The sequence below is a fragment of the Rhinatrema bivittatum genome, chromosome 2 (assembly GCF_901001135.1).
Source record: "Rhinatrema bivittatum chromosome 2, aRhiBiv1.1, whole genome shotgun sequence".
Taxonomy (NCBI): domain Eukaryota; kingdom Metazoa; phylum Chordata; class Amphibia; order Gymnophiona; family Rhinatrematidae; genus Rhinatrema; species Rhinatrema bivittatum.
In genome coordinates, this window is record NC_042616.1 from 310537540 (window position 1) to 310555169 (window position 17630).

Consider the following 17630-nt stretch of genomic DNA (forward strand, 5'->3'; position numbering starts at 1 on the left):
TTATGCAAGTACAAGCTACTTATTTGCTCATTTTTATGCCCTTAACTCTTTGAAAATGTACTCCATTGTATGCATCAAAAACATCCTGATTAATTTCTATGGGGAAAAAGCAGAGAACCAGAACTTTTTTGACAATTTTGTTTGCAAAAGGCAAGACGTCTAGGTTTTGCTATGGTAGTAAATTCTGCCACACATCTCTGTAAGAGATACATACATGTCTAAATAATTCAATGTATACCAAAATAAATCACTGCGAGTGCACACTTTTAGGTATAGAATCTCCTCCCTCATGAATTAGGGGATCGATTTTTCAAAATTGCGTACGCATGTCCATATATGTGCACATGGACATTCTGATTTTATAACATGTGCGTGCCGGTGCATGCATGTTATAAAATCCAATGTCTGCACACACATGCACATTTGATTTTAACATCTGCACACGAATGCGCAGGTGGACCGCAACTCGCGTGCGCGGGGAGGAGAGAGTTTTCAAATTACGCACGGCAAAGCAATCGGCCTTTTTTCCAGTTCCCTCCCAGTCCACTCCAATTACGGAGGAGACTGGGAGGGAACTTACCTACCCCTCTGCCTAACCTTCCTTCCCTTTCCACTCTCCACCCCAACCCCTAACCCCTACCTAGCTACCCCAAATTTCTTTATTTCACTACTTACTGCTGCTCCAGAGCAAAAGTATTTTCCACACACTGGCCAGCTGCCGGTGTGAGCTTCCCTGGGACAGCGGCTAATGGCCTAAATGCACACTGTGCGCAAGCCCAGCCACACACTTAACCACTGTTTTTTACGTGCATGGCCCTTTGAAAATGTACTTGTTAACGCAGGGATATGGCTTTTGAAAAATGCTACAATATTTACATACATATCTCCTTTGAAAATTCACCTGAAAGTGTACATTTTTTAAGGCATTATTATGCCCCAGAATAGAAGTGGAAGTATAATTTCATCTCCTCAATAATATTCTTGCAAAGCTATTTAGCGAAAATAATGATATGTAAATAATAAGGCTGGAAAAACAATGAAAGTTCATTGATATTACAGGTTAAGGAAGTAATTTTCAAAAAAATAAATCTTGGTTTCTTCATGTAAATGGTCTTTTAATAATTCCCTGTGTTTTACACACAATACAAAGAAGAATTCCAGAGTGGGAGTGAAGCTGGGGCGGGGACATGATTTACATGCCCTCTTTTGATTCTCCTGTAAATATACACACACATGTTTACGCCTGCTGTGAACAGATGCAACTGTCTGCATGGATTTCAGCACTGGTTTCATACCTTGACATGAATTTCAAAGCAGATTTAAGCAGAGGGCAATTTTCAAACAGTCCGCATAGGTCTAAAGTCTGAGCCTACTTCACATCCGCAGACTTTAGCCTGAATTTTCAAAGCAGACGTTTGTACATAGGTCCATTTTGAAAATTTGCCTGTTGCCCTAACCCATGCACAGACGAAAACAAAGAACGCTACACCTTGCTCAGAGTGGCAGTATTTGTGTGTGAACTGATTTATGCACACATTTTTCAAAAACAAAAGTATTGTGTAAATGCTTTCTGGCCCCCTGAAACACCTACAGCAAGTGCAAATAAAGAGCAGGCAAAATCATGTTTCATGCATACTTTTTATACTCACAACTCCCCGGTTGATTTCCAAAGCACCACTCACCCGAATAAAACAGTGTTTTATGTGCGTAAATTGCTTTGAAAAAAATGAAGTCCTTGATACACATGCCAGTGTGTGTGTTATTCACAAATCAACCAATATGTTGTGCTATATAGATGTAATCACCTACCATAGTGCTTGTGAGGCCATCGGAGTATAAACTGGATATGTAATGTGTGCTGTTGTCATCCGAAAAGTACCACTGAAATTCTAAATCAATTCCCATGGAAACGTAGGCAATGAAATCATAATGTTCACCAAGGAACAACCGCTCCTGTGGCATTACCATATCCATCTCAAATGGAACACAAGATGGAATCTTCTCTTCTGTCGTATCTACCTTCACTTCCAAAGAGTGTGGTGCTGGAAGAAGTACCTCAACGGTTATGCTGCATTCTTCTTTTGAAATCATATTTTTTGCATGGACCACTGTGGAAATTAAAGGTACAGATTCAAAGAACCAATCCAAGAAAGTGTCTCTGTCTGTGACATTTTCATGTGAAGGAATTGCATTTGCCAACTTAATTTCATGTCGTACAAGAATTTAGGCTAGTATTAGCATACTTTTGGATTCATATTAGTTCTTATAGTTTGATTTATTTATGGATAAAGGGGGTTATAAGGATGAGAACTGCAGGAGTGGACCTCAAAATTATGGTTAAATGGAGTAAGTGTGGCAGCACTGTATCCCCTCCTCCTGTATCAAAAAAGAAGCATATATTAAGAAATTATTTTAACCCTTTATGGGTTCTGAGTTCCATGGCATCCTCTTTTCCCATGTTCTTTAACACTCATCCAGTCAAGAAAGGATCCTTCATAATCCTGGCTACTTACCTAATCCAACTGAAATTAAGAAGAAAGGGAAGGTCAGGATGGAGGAATATATTAGGAATCTCATTTCTCTGTGGCCCCAAGCAGCTTCTGGCTCAGGGAATCCAAGCCCTGAGCTACCAGAAGAAATGGAGGAATGAGCAGTAGATAATGAGTTAACCAGAAGAGTCGTATAGCCAGAAGTAAAGAGGAAGGTTCAAAGGAGACTTGACCAACTATCAACTGCCTCCCTGCTTTAAACAAAACCTTATTCCAGATTGGACATCTCCCTCACCTCCCTCTCATTGTCCCTCTTACACTATTTCGAGACAAAAATGTTTACACTAGTAAAGTTCAATCAAGGTTATGTTTACTCCTTATTTCCTAGAATTATTTTCTATAGCAGTTTTTGGGTTATAATGGTAAAACTCTATCCCCAGGTAAAAACACTCCGAATTTGGGTAGGGTTCATGATCACATTCTAGAATTTTATTTTTCTGCTCCATCTCTTGTAAGATCATATATTGTTACTATTCATACGAGGTATGCAAAGGGAATGCCTCCATTTTTTTTTTTAAAGAAAAACATTGTTTTCTACAGAGAGTGAAGACCACCAGCATAGAAAAACATCAGTTTTGAAAGCCAGATTGAACAACTTACATATCAAGTGGTTCCCAGGTTCTGTGTAAATCCATTTAAGGGACAAAGTGAAATACCCATTCAGCTGCACCTCCGTCATGTGGCTGCTCATACTTTCACCAGACCAGCGTATCACAAGCTTAACAGTGGAAAAGTTTTCTGATGTTAGATTCTGGATTCCTGGAAAATGAAATCAGAGCAATTTGAAAGGCCACATATCAATGGAAAGAAAGAGCCGTGTTTAGAAACTGTCATATTTAATAAGTGGTTGCACCAAAATAGCACAAGAGTGTTAAAGAGTATTTCCTTGATTTCTTTGTAAGTTGTAATACCCCTTATTGAAGCAATTTAAGAAATTATGCAAAGATGCAAATGAGCTTTTGAGATCTCATATGCCCCTTCTTCAGTTGTGAAGGAGACTACATGGTCTCAAACGTTCATGCTTTCCAACTGTGCAGAACGTTTCACATCATATCAATTACTGTCAGAAGAACATAATAAGTGCCATGTTGGATCAGACCAAGGTCCACTGAGCCCAGCATCCTGTCTCTGATAATGGCTAATGTAGGTGACAAGCACCTGACAGGATCCCAAAGAATCAATCCAATCCTTCTTACTAATAACCAGGGATAAGCAGTAAATTTCCCAGGTCTATATAACTAATAATGGTTGGTTCAAAAATCCAATAACCTTAAAACAATTTTCCCTTTAACTGCTATGTTCAAGACAAGTGGGACTTTTGTTTGTTTTAAGTAGAAAAAATCCAATTTACATCACACTGTACAGGAGAAGAGACAAAAACCAAGACACAGTTGGCATATAAAAAGATAACACATTCTCCAAAGTAAAACAAAAAAGAAAATTCCAATGTGTATCAACTATTCCAAATACAATAGCAATAGAAAAGATCCCTGCAGATGGAAACTGAAAGGCAGGAGAGCAGTTTGCAGTGGGCCCAGCAATGATGGGATATGAGGGAATAGTGGAGCAGCACATGTTAGTCAAAAGTCTGGTTAAAGAAGGCCATTTGAAGTGAGCTCTAAAACAGCAGAAAAGAGAGCATGAGGTGACCCACTGAAGAAGGCCAAAGTGCAGCTCCAATGTAGTGCACAATATACTGTAGCAGGTTCTCATTCTTTTCTTTCTGTACAAAATGTTTCATAACTGCTCCCTCCTTACCTAACATCCTTTCCAAAGGACAAGCCAAATATCCCGATAATTCCAGCATGAAAGCTTTTCCAGTTTGTACTCTGTTTGCAACCAAACTCAAGCTGGCATTATGAATGTAAGGGCCAAGGCTGCTGTAGATGGCCAGGCTCGTCTTGCCATCTCCATAGGGTAAGCAGACAGAATCTGTGCACCTGGTCCAGGAGTCAGACAAGAGGCAGTTAACAGAAATAACAGTAATATACATTTCCAGACAGCTATTTCCACTGCCAAATACCATCAAGGACAAAAGGTGGCCAAGAACTTAATTTCTTGTTTTCCATAAGCTCTGTAGGGCTCATGATTTGCAGTGGGTTTTTCACAGGTTTAGGTTCTCATGCAAACTTTCTGGGGTAACATGGAATGATCATGTTTTTCTTTCAGGATTGTTCTCGGAAGGGGGGAAGGAGATGGTTATTGTTCAGTTTAATAATTTTGAGTGGTGCAGACACTTTAATAGCACCTTTTCAAGCAATCTGGAAACAGTGTTTTGTACTCTGTAGTTGCATACTGGTTTTGTGAGTCACCACATGCCTACCTTTTCAGGCATTCTTCTGTCCTTTTAGGTAAACTGCTTTTAATTTTGGAGTCGACATGGCTACCGTTTGACTTGTTACCATTGCTTTCAGAAGTGTTAAGGCTTCCAGATAGCTGAGCAAGGCTATTTTCATCAATGCAATAGCAAGTTGTCTCATTCCAAACAGCAATTACTCCAAGCCTAAGAATTAGAAACAAAAATGAGCAAGTTATAAAATGCTGCCTTGGCCTTTTTAACTACAGCACCTTCTGTTCTTTCCAAACCAATAATAATAGTTCAACTTTCAAAGGTCAACATACTATTTCCCATGGTCCCAGTAAAACCTTATTTGCATATGATGTGCCTTTATTTACATTAAGGTAGGTACCAATTTTAGTGCTTACAGGCTCTTGAGATGGGGAACTGTCAACATGCATGTTAAGACCTCACAGCGCAGCACATTATTTTTAGTGCATGCAAAACAGCCTTAGCATGCATGTTAAACTTTATTGCATGGGCCCCCTAGGGGCCCTAATTTAACTATAGTGTGGGACAGAAATATTTAGCATGGAGGCAATGATGGACTCTGGAACCTCTGCCAACTTCACTGATATTACATTCACCAGATAGCATGGCGTTCCTGTATGATCTAAGAGGGCAGGGTTGCTATCCTGCTAAAAACCACTGAGGGCTTCCCACTCTCATCAGAATCAGTAACTCTAGAGTCGGACTCCTTGAACCTGAGCACTATTCACGGACATCACAAAACCATAGTCTGATGTGATTTCTGCACCCTGTTTTCTGGAACTATGCTCAATAGAATACTACAATCCCAGGATCAATTGGAAGCTACATTTCTATCACCCTTTTGCCAGCAAATGTTATTAACTTGTAGATGTGTGAACCCTGGGCCGAAGCGAGAGGTATTACCACCCATAGGGAGGAGCCCTGTGAGCCTCACTGTCGGGAGGCGTGGTCTCAGCGGATGTCAGACACAGCTGTGGAATAGAGACTTTATTAGGAAGGAAGAATGGCCCAGCCCGCGGAGCAGGGATTCAGTAAAAGAATACCCAAGGTAATACCTCCGATGTGTAGATCCTGTAGTGGCCCACACAGCAGTGGTGATAATACCTCAGATGTATAGATCTGGTAGTGGCCCGCGGAGCGGGGTATGCTGAAAAGTCTCTCTGTAGTGATGATGCAGTAGTGGCCTGCAGCACAGGGTACACTGAGAGATTCCTCACAGAGATGATGAGGTGGTGGTCCGAGATACAGGAACATGGGAGAAGGTCCTGTAGCGATGGTGCTGTAGTGGCACGAAGCACAGGGTACACTGGAGAGGATTCCACAATGAAGCTTGGTGTAGTTGAAATCCATAGAGTAAGATACTCACAAGATGTAGTTCCAGGAGGGGTCCTGGGAAGCTGGAGCAGATAGTAGTCCAAGGCAAAGGCCCTCTGAGGAGAGAGACGAGGAAGGGCCCCCGAGAAGCGGGTACCCAAAGCATCTCACGCCAAAGTTCAGGTTCTAGAACAGGAAGTCCGAAGGATGGAGCGGATTCAGCAACGAGAGAACTCCTTGCTAACTCGTCGAAGGGTAGGGCCAAGCAGCTTAAGTACAGCAGAGATGACATCATCCGGAGGGGATGCCCCGAGGTTCTCACCATGACATGTACAAAAGTGGCCCGTGCACGAGCGCGTGTGACTAAGTGATCCCTGAGGCAAGATGGCAGTCAGCAGCACCCACGCTGTCCCGGGAACACCAGGCAGTTCGGTGGTGGTTGGTGGAGGCCACCATTCTTCCAACAGATGACAAGGCAGCAAAGAGGTGAGCATTAGTGGTCGCAGCCATCTGCGACCGACGGGCGTAACACAAATTTACCTTCCAAATGCCAAACTAGAAGAGATCTATCTCTCCACCCACCTGTGCAGTTCTCCAGGGATCCATCCCCATTATCTTTATGGCTCTCCTGGGTAAGATTCTTCAAAAGTCTGGTTTCTCTTAGTAAATTTAGGTAAATGATATGCAGCTGGCCTGTTCATCTTATACAGAAGATCCTGATGTTATTGCCATCTTGAATCAGGGTCCCTCCAAGACTGTGAGTTGAATGAGAGTGAGCAAACCCGATTCTAGCAAGACTGAGGTCTCATGAATTGGTAAAACCAGCTCGGGATATGCCTTTACCTTTTCTTCTAGGTGGCAACGTTCTCTCTATCGGTACATAGGTCCACAGTTTAGGGATCGTACTCAACTCTACTTTGTTCAAGGAAGCCCAAATTGTTGTCACTTGTAAAAGTGCTTTTTTTCAGTTGCATCAGGTGTGACATCTACAATTTTTCATGGATAATCCAAGGTTATCTGTAGTTATCCATGCACAGGTATTTTTCCAGCTAGACTACTGCAACTCACTTTTATGTGGGGTTACCAAAGAAGAGTCTCCAAAAGATGCACTTGATATAGAACATAGCAATATGTGCCTTTTTTCTGGTGCCAAATTTTGTGACCATATCTTTTTGATCTTGATTTAGCCATTGTTCAGTCTTTAAGATTTTCTATGGTTGCACCTCAATTGTGGAATTCTTTGCTAGACGATATTTGTAGTGAACAGAATTATTTGCAGTTTCAAAAAAAAGTAAAAGCTGTCTTGTTCAATCAAGTTTAATAGATTTAGATTTTATTCTTAATATTTGTGATATGTAAATTGTTGTTGGATGTTTTAACTGTTCTGTGTATTGTTAATTTTATCATTATGTGTGTTTGAACATATTGGAAATGACGGAATAGAATTGTGAAATAAATAAATAAGATCTTGACCATGGTCTTTAAATGTTTAAATGGCAATGGACTTGCCTAATTAAAGAGCCAGCTGATTTGTTATATCCCCTTTACTACTACTATCACCACTACTAAACATTTATATAGCGCTACAAGTGTACGCAGCGCTGTACAAACATATACTTGTTAATTGGGTGTGTGCCTGGTCATATTTTCATTTTGTTTGCCATTTCTCTTGCAGAAAAAAACAGCACAATGTCCCTACACAGAGTGAATGCCCTTGCTGTGAAACAGAAATTAATAGTAAATGGATTGGACACCCCTGTGCAGTGTGGCCCTAAAAATTCATATTCAAGTGCTTGCCCAAAACAAAGTTTTTACATACCAAAGCAAACCTTGTTCAAAAATAAACAAAAGCCAAACCAAGGGAATGCAAGACAAGTGGCCAATTATAAAGTGTTAGTGCACATGAGCTGTAACATAAGCCATCCAGACCATGTGCTCTACAATCTTGTGGTTTCAAATGTCATACATAATTACATTTTTTTTCCCCATGCTGGTGCTATCCTAGGGGATGGGGATAGTTAAAAGCAAATGGCATAACTGCAAAGATATTTAGTTACAATATTAAAGATTATTAAAAGAGGTCACCAAGAGTGGGATCACAAAACACTTGATCACTCAAGCATTTTCATTACTTGAGGAATATAAATCTTCAGAGTCATTAATGTTATTTGTGCTTTAAGATGTGCAAGTAGAGGCTTGCAGGCAGGATCTCTTATCAGTTAGTGTTTAACTAGCCATGCCTCTTCCTTCCATTAATAAAGCGTGTGTGCATTTCCAAACTTCCATCTTCTACATGAAACATCCTCATATATCATAACTTGGAGTACCTGATTATCCTGCTAGGATATTTGCACATGTCAAAGTTTCAAGATTCTTGATTTCTATTATTTAACGGATTACTGGGGCTTGGAGTTCCTAGAGTAGATAATGCTTGAAACATCTACTATGGAGAGAGACCATATTTATTTATTACAGCTTTTATTTCATGCCCCAATATACGGCATCTTATAACACCGGTGTCTGCATCAGGGGTGGCCAACTCCAAGCCTCGGACGATGGCAAGGTCGATGATTTCGCTCCCTCGATGGTCTGAGACTTCCGATGTCGATGGTGATGTTTCTCTCTACGATCCCCTCGGTCCTGAGGGGGAGTAGAGGTAGTTGAAGGCCGAGAAGTTGTCGACGCCGGACGGTCACCAAACGGTGGTCACTGCTGGTGCAAAGTGGAAGATGCCAGTTCAGACGACGTCGATGCAATGGACGGCATCGGGGTTTGAGCATGGAAGAGAAGTTCCATCTTCTCCATTCTGGCCTTGCAACCCTTTGGTGTCATTAGGGCACATTTGGTGCAGGTCAGGATATCGTGCTCACATCCAAGACACATTACACAGACCTTATGAGGGTCTGTTATGGACATGGTGCGGCTACAGTCTGGGCACCGACGGAACCCCGACGCCATGGCCTTGAAAAATTTGAGCCGCAGTACGGTCGACGGCCAGTAGGCCGCAAGGGCCAAACTCGATGAAAATCGACTGAAAACGGGTAAAAAACTTACCGGAGTACTGCGGCTTGAAAAAGTTGAAGGAGGGAACCCTGCGGAGTAAGAAAGTATTCAGTAATTCCGTGAGGAAAATTCCTGTCATGAATCTCTGCAGAACTCCTTAACCGCGTGGCTGATGCTGCGCAGAAAAAAGAAGACTGAAGGGGGACCCCTGCTGGTTGCAGGTTTAGTGCCATGCTGGGCATGCCCAGTAGGTGCCAGTCAAAATTCTAGAAACTTTGACAAAAGTATTCTCTCTCTCTCTCTCACACACACATTAAAAATGGTCCCCCAGTGGTTGAATGCAGGAAATACAACAGGTCTGGCACTTATCGCAGAATCTGAAATGGTATCGCAATTTGCACTAACTTAGCTCTTCGCACAGGTAATTAGCGCAAATTGCGATAAATGCTATATTAGCATAAAATACGCCCCTTTTGCTATCGCATGCGGTACTTACTGCATTTTGATAAATCCACCCCTTAGATTGTAAACCCTCTGGGGATATGGAAATACCTACAGTACCTGAATGTAAACCAACATGATATGTCAGATCAAATGTTGGTATATAAAAAAAGTAAATAAAAATATTAGTGCGGGTACAGAGAGGGTTCCAATAAAGCTACTAGTACCTAGAGCATTTGGGGAGAAGGGGTGGCACTGCCTATAGTGGAAAATACTGGTCACATTTACTGGCCTGTACTGGCCCACTTGACATCAGTACCCCTCATATTTTTTAAATGCTGCAGAACTGGAGAATTTCTCCAGTGTTCTTATTTTCAGGAGGTGGAAATTCTTGCTAAAACCTATGGCAAACATTTCCACAAATTTCCAGATTTCTGAATATTGGTAACAGACCACAAAAAGGGGCTACATTCTCACAGGTTTGTAAGCAGTAGCCGCAATTGTCCAGGCTTCTGCCCTAGCTACATTAGTATACTTTGTCTTCTTTGTTCTCTTTTTACCTTATACAGCTCTGTACATGTAAGACTGATCACTGAAATAGCTGATTGACAATAATAATACTATAAAAAAAGAAGTGAATGCATTGTAATCTATATACGGTATCATTTAGAGTCCCGCTCAGTTAGCAATGAGATGAAAGCAGCTCCAGTCCTGCAGATCCTTGAGCTGTCCCTACTGAAGTGAAACTTTTGTTCTTTTAGAGCTTGTGAAAGAGTTTTTTGTCTCAAAATTACCTTTTTTTTTTTTTTTCCTGCCACTCAGCTGTTCCCCTTCAACTATCACAAACAAAGACCTTGTTTCAAGAGGACTCTGAAGCTAAGGTAATAAAAAGGGATACCTAACTCAGACCTCATGAAACAGCATTTTTCTGTACTATGGTCTCATTCAGAAACCCTCTTTCTTGTACAGTAAACACTTCGGGGCCCTGATTGACCGAGACCCTGAATCTTATTTAAATAGTGTTTTGCAGAAGGACAAGTTTAATGGTAAGAAGAGAACTAAAAGTTAGTTTAATTTTGTTGTAGTACAGTTTTTGAGCATATCAACATCACACACCCAATATACAGATCTCCAGGAAAGTAAATGTTACCGTGCATTGCAGCTTAGCCCTCTTACACTCCCCCCCCCCCCCATATAGAACCTGAATGCTCAGTTCAACTTCCTCCGCTAATATCATTTGCTCTTTGTGTCTTCCATATCTTAACATTGTCTGCTCATAGCTTCCTCGCTGTTTATATATGCTTAGTAAATTTCAGCACTCATGTAAAAATGGAATAATAAAAACTGAGCCAGATCAGTTTATATTTTTGTTCCTTGGCATCACTTCTTCCGCATGTCTATCCACCTTGTTAGATGTACACCAGCGCCCCTCACCCCTAATACACGTACTCCGGTATAGTAATACCTAGATAAAGGTCAGGATTTACAATAGATTTTTCTTTTCATCTTGGCACATATACTATTGTTAACACATTTGAAAGGGAAAAAATGACAGAAAATTTTCCCACTAAAAGACAGAAATTTGGCAATTCTGAACTCCTGCTGAGTAGGTATATCCAAGGTCCATGTGAATTTGGAAACACAGCATTTGCTAACAAACCAGTTCTTGAAGGCCCTGTAAGTAAGTTTAGGGGTGCAGGGACCTTTCTGCCACAGGTCACTTCCTGTTCCCCTCCGACTTCACGATCCTAAGTTCAGGAAAAGACAACATGTTCTCCTCAGAATTAGACTTTTATTTATCAGATTTGGCAGGATTTAACATTTAGAACATAACAACAATTCTTGTCTCTAATATCCTGGCCACTAAGCACCAGTTTGCCCTAAACAAAGTTCTGTACTATGGGTGGTTTCAAACATATCATAAACCTTAGCCTGCCTAATATATTAATACTTATGGCTAACTTACTAAACCCTGGTCCCAACGTCAGGTGATTTCCCTGTTTACCTCTGAAGCAGGCTCTGGCTGGAGGTCTGGAGAATGTGGGTAGGGGATTAGGCTTGCTTCTGGATCTGGTACTGGCATAGCTGCCAGGTTGCTCTTGGCTCCTCACCACATCAGATGTCGTGCCACCATCTGACCCTAGGCAGGGTGTCTCCTCTCTCCATTCTCCTGGTAACACCTAGTCTTCTCTCTCCTCGGTAGCAGGGGTTGCTGGGGCTGCTTTGGGTTTGCCTTTTCTTTCTACTTGCTCCCATCTTATACTTTCCAGCGGATAAATATACATAAACTCATGCATAAATCATGAAGTGGGTGGAGGATCTTTGCCGCATTGCAGGTCTTTTCCCCTTCCCCTTTTCTTCGCGGGGGGTCCTGCCACGTCTGTGTGCCAAGTTGTATGACAGTGTCAGCGATTTCTCCTTTTCAGAATACTCCTCCTTCTTCCAAGGGTGGGGATCCCTCTGACCTCTGGATTTCCCTTGGCCAGTCTGTGACTTCTGCTTATGAGCTTAAGTTGCTGCATTGTCCCTCTGCCTTGGTTTTATTTGCACAGGAGCTTACAAACAGGCAGATCTTGATAAGCAGCCTTTAGTTGTGGTTTAAAGTTCTCATCTGGGCAACGTTTCTTTTCTTTAGCTGTGACAGTGTTTGGGGGCCTGTCAGAATATTTGTCTGTATCTCACTTTGGCCATTATGATTCATATTTGGTGCTTTCAGTGGTTAAACATGCAATATCTCCCTACATTTCCCCCTTCTTAAGTGGGATGAGCCAGCAATGGAGCTTATCACTGCTTAAGCCTAACTATCAGGCTACTATGCAGGCCTTCAGCTGTATGACATGTATGACCACCAATGATGACATCATCAACATGAAGTAGGAATAATGCAACAACAATAATAATAGTCATGGTACTTATAAGGAATCATAATAGTAATAATAGAATGTGAGTAATGTAATACTGTAATAGATAGAACAACAATGAATAAAATCATCGCTATAATGAGGAAAGATAAAAAAAAGTATAATGAAGGAAAATTAGTGGGGAATAGTAACAGGAAATATATATAAGAATGATAAGAAATAAGAAAATAATGTAGTTCTCAAATGGTGCACAGACTCCAATTTGTGCAAATTTTTTCAAAGTTCCAAAATCTTAGCCTGTGAATTCCGATGAATTTGTATGAATTTTAATGCTATTTCACATATTGTAGAGAGTTGCTATTTATTTCTTTTGCCTAGCTCATGGTGCTCATGAACATTTACAAAAACTTGAGACTGAATGTGCTATCAAACTTTCAAATAGGGTTTGACTTAGATCAGGAAAAATTTGTGAAGGCATAAAATGTCCAGAATCGTCTAATTCATTACCATAGTGAAAGTCTCCTACCCTACTTAAGACAGGCCTTTCCTCCAAGCAGTATTTCAACTGTATCATGCCAAGGGAGAGCCGGTTGTGTTGAAGGTGAAGAACCAAACACTGAGCAACATAAAGGGCCTGTTATAATCCGGTATAGTTGTGGACCCTGGATCGTAGTGAGAGCTGACTTCACCCACAGGGAGGAGCCATGTGGGGACTCATTACGATAGGCGTGGCCTCACTGAGACGGACACAGAAGTAAAGAGATTTTATTAGACTGGAACGTGGGTAATACCCACCGAGAGGAATGAAGGCCCAGTCCAGAGTAGTAAGGGTGCTCAATGATGATATCCCTGGTAGTGGCCCGCAGAGCAGGGTATGCCAGAGAACTCCTCTCCCGATGACACACCTCTCAGGGTGGATCCGGTAGTGGCTCGCAGCGCGGGGTACGCCGAGAATCAGCAAGTAGATCAGACAGGTGCAGGAGGTCAGCAGAGCAAGGTAGATGACGGTACTCACTCCGAAGTGTAGAAGAAGGTCACCTGGGATGAGCATGGGGTACACCGGCGGTTCCGTCAGCAAGATGGTAGAAATGAAATTCGTAGTCACAAGGCTGAACAAGGCAGTGTCCCAATCACCGTTAGATGGATACTCCAGGCAAGAAGGCCCTCCGAGGAGTGGAAAGCCAGAATGTAACATGGCCCCCGAGGAGGGGTACCTAAAGCGTTCTAAGTCCAGGAGTTCAGGAACAAGTTCAGAGTAGTGAAGCGAAGTGTCTCCAAGAGGAGTGGAATAAGCAGGAAGGAAGTCCTTGCTATCTCATAGGAAGCATAGGCTGGAAGGATTAAATATACTGGCGGGTGATGTCATGCGGAGGTGATGCCCCTGAGGTTCCCGCCTTGATGTGAATAAGAGAGGAACTGGTGCATGCGCGCATGCCCCAGGTAATCCCCAATTCAAGATGGTGGACAGGATTGCCCATGCTGTCCCGGGGACGCCGGGGAAGGCGGCGTTTGCAGGCTGAAGCCGCCATGACTGAGAATCACCATGACTCTGAGAATCGTTGGTGCAGAGAAAAGAGAGGTGAGCATCAGAGGTCGCAGCCATCTGCAACCGATGGGCGCAACAAAGCCTTCTTCAAAAAGGACTTTCCATCATTCTGTAGCAAATAAAGTTTTTCAATAAAGATGTTTTGCATTGGCACAAAATGGAGGAAAAGTCATTTTAGAATAATAAAGCCCTAAATCTCTGAAAATATAAGCGCTGCATGTAGGGATTCCTGTAATTAGAAAGTTTAAATAAATAAATCGAATTCCTGACAAATCATCTTATAAAGCCCCTTTGCCGGTATTCAGGTTATCCCTACATCTGCAGCCTTTCTTCTGCAACAGTGTACTTGTCCTCAAAGAGATTCAAGATCCAGAAAGAATGAAATGCTCGATGAAGATGAGAAAAGAAATTAACATCGTCCTAATGATGACGCGATGGAAGAACAAAGAGGCTGGAGTTCGGGGGGGCGGAGTCACCAGGACTGAGATTCTGCACAAACACCTTCTCCACCACATTAATGGGCAAAACAAATTAGAAGAGAAAGGAATGAATCCCTTCCATGTCCATGTCAGAAACCCTGCAAGGTCCGAGGCTTGTTGCCATTTAGAGTGTGCCAGTTTGTTTTGGGCCACTGAGGCTCCTCCACCTGCAATAAGAGGTTCGATCTCTAACGTGCCAATTTGCCTGCAGAAGGGCCAGGAACAAACTAGAAGAATGATCCTATCTCGCCAGTCACTGCTATGTCAGTGCACCCTTCCTGGGCTGAAGGTATATGAGAAGGGTTTAAAGGGACTGATTTACATTATCTGCATGAATCTCAGTAGCATTCCCCAGCCAAGGGCAAATCAGCTAATCAAATTAGCTGGTTTGAAGGTTTCTGGCTAATAGAGTCTAGATGCACAACCGTATATCAGATGCCAAACCCTTCAGCATTTCCTTGGAAATCATATTACCTTGGAAATCATATTCTCTCCCTCCCTTCTGTATTACCCTTCCCCCCTCCATTCCCTACCTCTCCCCCCCCCTTCTCACCTCACCCCTTCCCTGAACTATTGTTATTTTATATTATTCCCTATAATTGTACATTTTGTATATACCTGCAATCTTCGCTTACAATAATTCACTAATCTAATTTTATTCTTCTGTCACTTCTCCCCCCCTTTTTTCTCTTCTTTTACCATCTTGTAATCATGTTATTCTAATTTTAGTTTAATGTTTTACTTCCCCTACCTTTCCTCATGCTCTAGTTATTATGTTCCAATATTTTTTAACTGTATTATGTTAAACTTGTTCGATGTAAAGCGCCGCCACTGGCACTAGTTTCTTGTTACGCTGTGAACCGATGTGATATCTTTGATGAATGTCGGTATATAAAACCGTTAAATAAATAAATAAATAAAAATAAATATTTCTTACCTACTCCCAACATGTCTTTCTTTACTGTTCAAATATTAGTGTTTGCTTGCAATAGCCCTCATTCCTCCAAGGAAACCCTTGAGGACGCTTAAAAAACGTACATCACAAGGAGAAAAAGAAATCCTATAAGAGACATCTTACCCCTTTTGGAGACAAAATTTGGAACATGTAGGGAGGATGATGCCATCATCACCTCTACCCTGGTGTAGTACATCCTCTAGCTCCAAAGTGTCTGCCCTGTAACAGCCTAAATACCAGGAGGCCCCTAAAAAACAAGAAAAGATGGCACTGAGTGATCCATTCAGGTAAATAAGAGAAACATTGAATTAAAAAGAAATACCCCCCCCAAAAAAAAAAAAAAAAAAAAAACCCAGCAATATATCCCCCACCTGAACCAGCATGCCCAGTCAGGAGGGCTGGAGATAGTCTCCTCCAAGATTACACCCAGCACTGCTTCTTCAGCTGGCAGGGGTCACAAGAATAGCAACATTCATTTCCTCTGCCTCCCTGAAATTGATGGGTTGTCACCCATGTCATGCCCAACCCTCTGTAATCCCCACCGGGCAGGAGACTCAAACGTAAAAGACATTTATTCTATAGCAAATAGCAATGGAACCAGAGCCATAGTGCCAGCCAAAACGGCCAACAATGTGCAAGCGTTCTCCTGCAAGGGTTTAATGCTACTGCAGAGCTGAAGGAAGACATTTTAAAAAAACAATAATAAAATAACCTATGCCTTTATTCCCTGATTTTTATATTACTCAGTTCCCAAATATGCTCTCTAATTGTCCAATCAAAAAAAAAAAAATAGGATCAAAGATTGAAACCAGAACTTGGGTAGAGCAAATGGTCTGGGAGGGATTTTATCCAAAAAAATGTGTTTAGCATTATTTAAGACAGTGGTTGTCAAAGCCTGGTCCTTTAATATACACATTAACCTGGTCTCTAATATATATGTATATATGTCATGCCTGAAAACCTGACCTATGTGAGCTTCATCAGGCCCAGAATTGGGAAGCACTGTTTTATTATCTGGACAAGTCTATGAAAAAAATGCACATCTTGTAAAATAATGAATGGTATTAGCTTTTTTTTTTATGAGGGGAAGAGTCTCAAATTTGTAGCTCAAAAACTAGACTTTTCTAAATGAGAATGGTAGACACATTGAGGTTGATATTCAATACCACTTAGCTTAGGTGGCTAATTGGAGTTGTCTGGATATCTGGCTGCACTCAGCAGGCTGTTTACCAGGCTAAACAGCAGGAAAAGTGGGTGGGACAGAGCATTGCAGGGCAGAGCTACATATCTAGCTAACTTAGCCAATAAGTACCAATATTCAGCCTTATAAGTCTAAGACAATTATTTAACTGTCCTGTAGTTAGCCAGATGAATATAACTGATCATTTCCCTGGTTTGTGAAAGGGAGGTAGTACTGTCGGCATCATTAACACATGTTGAGAAGACGGTGTCTTATTCAAGATTGGAAGCTCCGATCCGTGAGAGAACAACTGATGATATAGAATTCCAAGTGTAACTGACATAAGTACAAGGATTGATCATGTGACTATTTATTTTTAGAAGAACTTCAATACATTTTCTCTGATGCAGAGACCATAGGAAGTATTTTGGATCTTGAAACACAGTACTGTGTCAGGTGGTGGTTTGCATGGGATTCATTTTGAAAATGATGGTAGTGTTATTATTTGTAAAGACAATGGAAATGGGTGGTTCACATTTTTAAAGGAATGGATGTGGGGAACACACATGTTTTTGATTGTTCTATGAACATTGGTACACTGGGTAAGCAATTCTCAACAAAACAATAAAGTTTTCTTGATCATATGTCACGGTTTCACTCGCCGTGCAGCCTCACCGTGCCCTGTTTTTACCTGCAATGATGCCTCCCCGCCACCAAAGGCCTAATGTGAGATCTGCTCCTGGCTATCTGAGCCATCTCCTCACTGGCCACCTGACTCAGCAGTTCCCAAACTACTTAAGCCAGCCTGTCCAATCTATTTACGGCTCTTCATGGAGTCACCCTTGGCTCTCTGACCTGGCCACGCTTACTTTGTTCCATGCTTCTTGGCCTTCTGTTACCTTGTATCTTGCTCTTTGGCCTACTCAGGTCTTATGTTGCCTTGTGGCCTCCATGCCTGCTTTTACCTTGTAAC

The 17630-nt window shown here is 41.7% G+C and overlaps 1 protein-coding gene across 1 annotated transcript in view; it reads right to left on the reverse strand.

Moving 5' to 3' along the window:
• The window catches only part of PKD1L1 (polycystin 1 like 1, transient receptor potential channel interacting), a 446216-nt gene that overhangs the window by 395228 nt on the left and 33358 nt on the right, over window positions 1-17630 (reverse strand). The window contains exons 2-6 of the mRNA XM_029587088.1: window positions 15601-15724; window positions 4873-5052; window positions 4308-4489; window positions 3150-3308; window positions 1810-2108 (exon numbers count right to left, since the gene is read on the reverse strand). Coding sequence (XP_029442948.1) covers window positions 1810-2108; window positions 3150-3308; window positions 4308-4489; window positions 4873-5052; window positions 15601-15724 — 944 coding nt within the window. The remainder of the gene's footprint in view (window positions 1-1809; window positions 2109-3149; window positions 3309-4307; window positions 4490-4872; window positions 5053-15600; window positions 15725-17630) is intronic.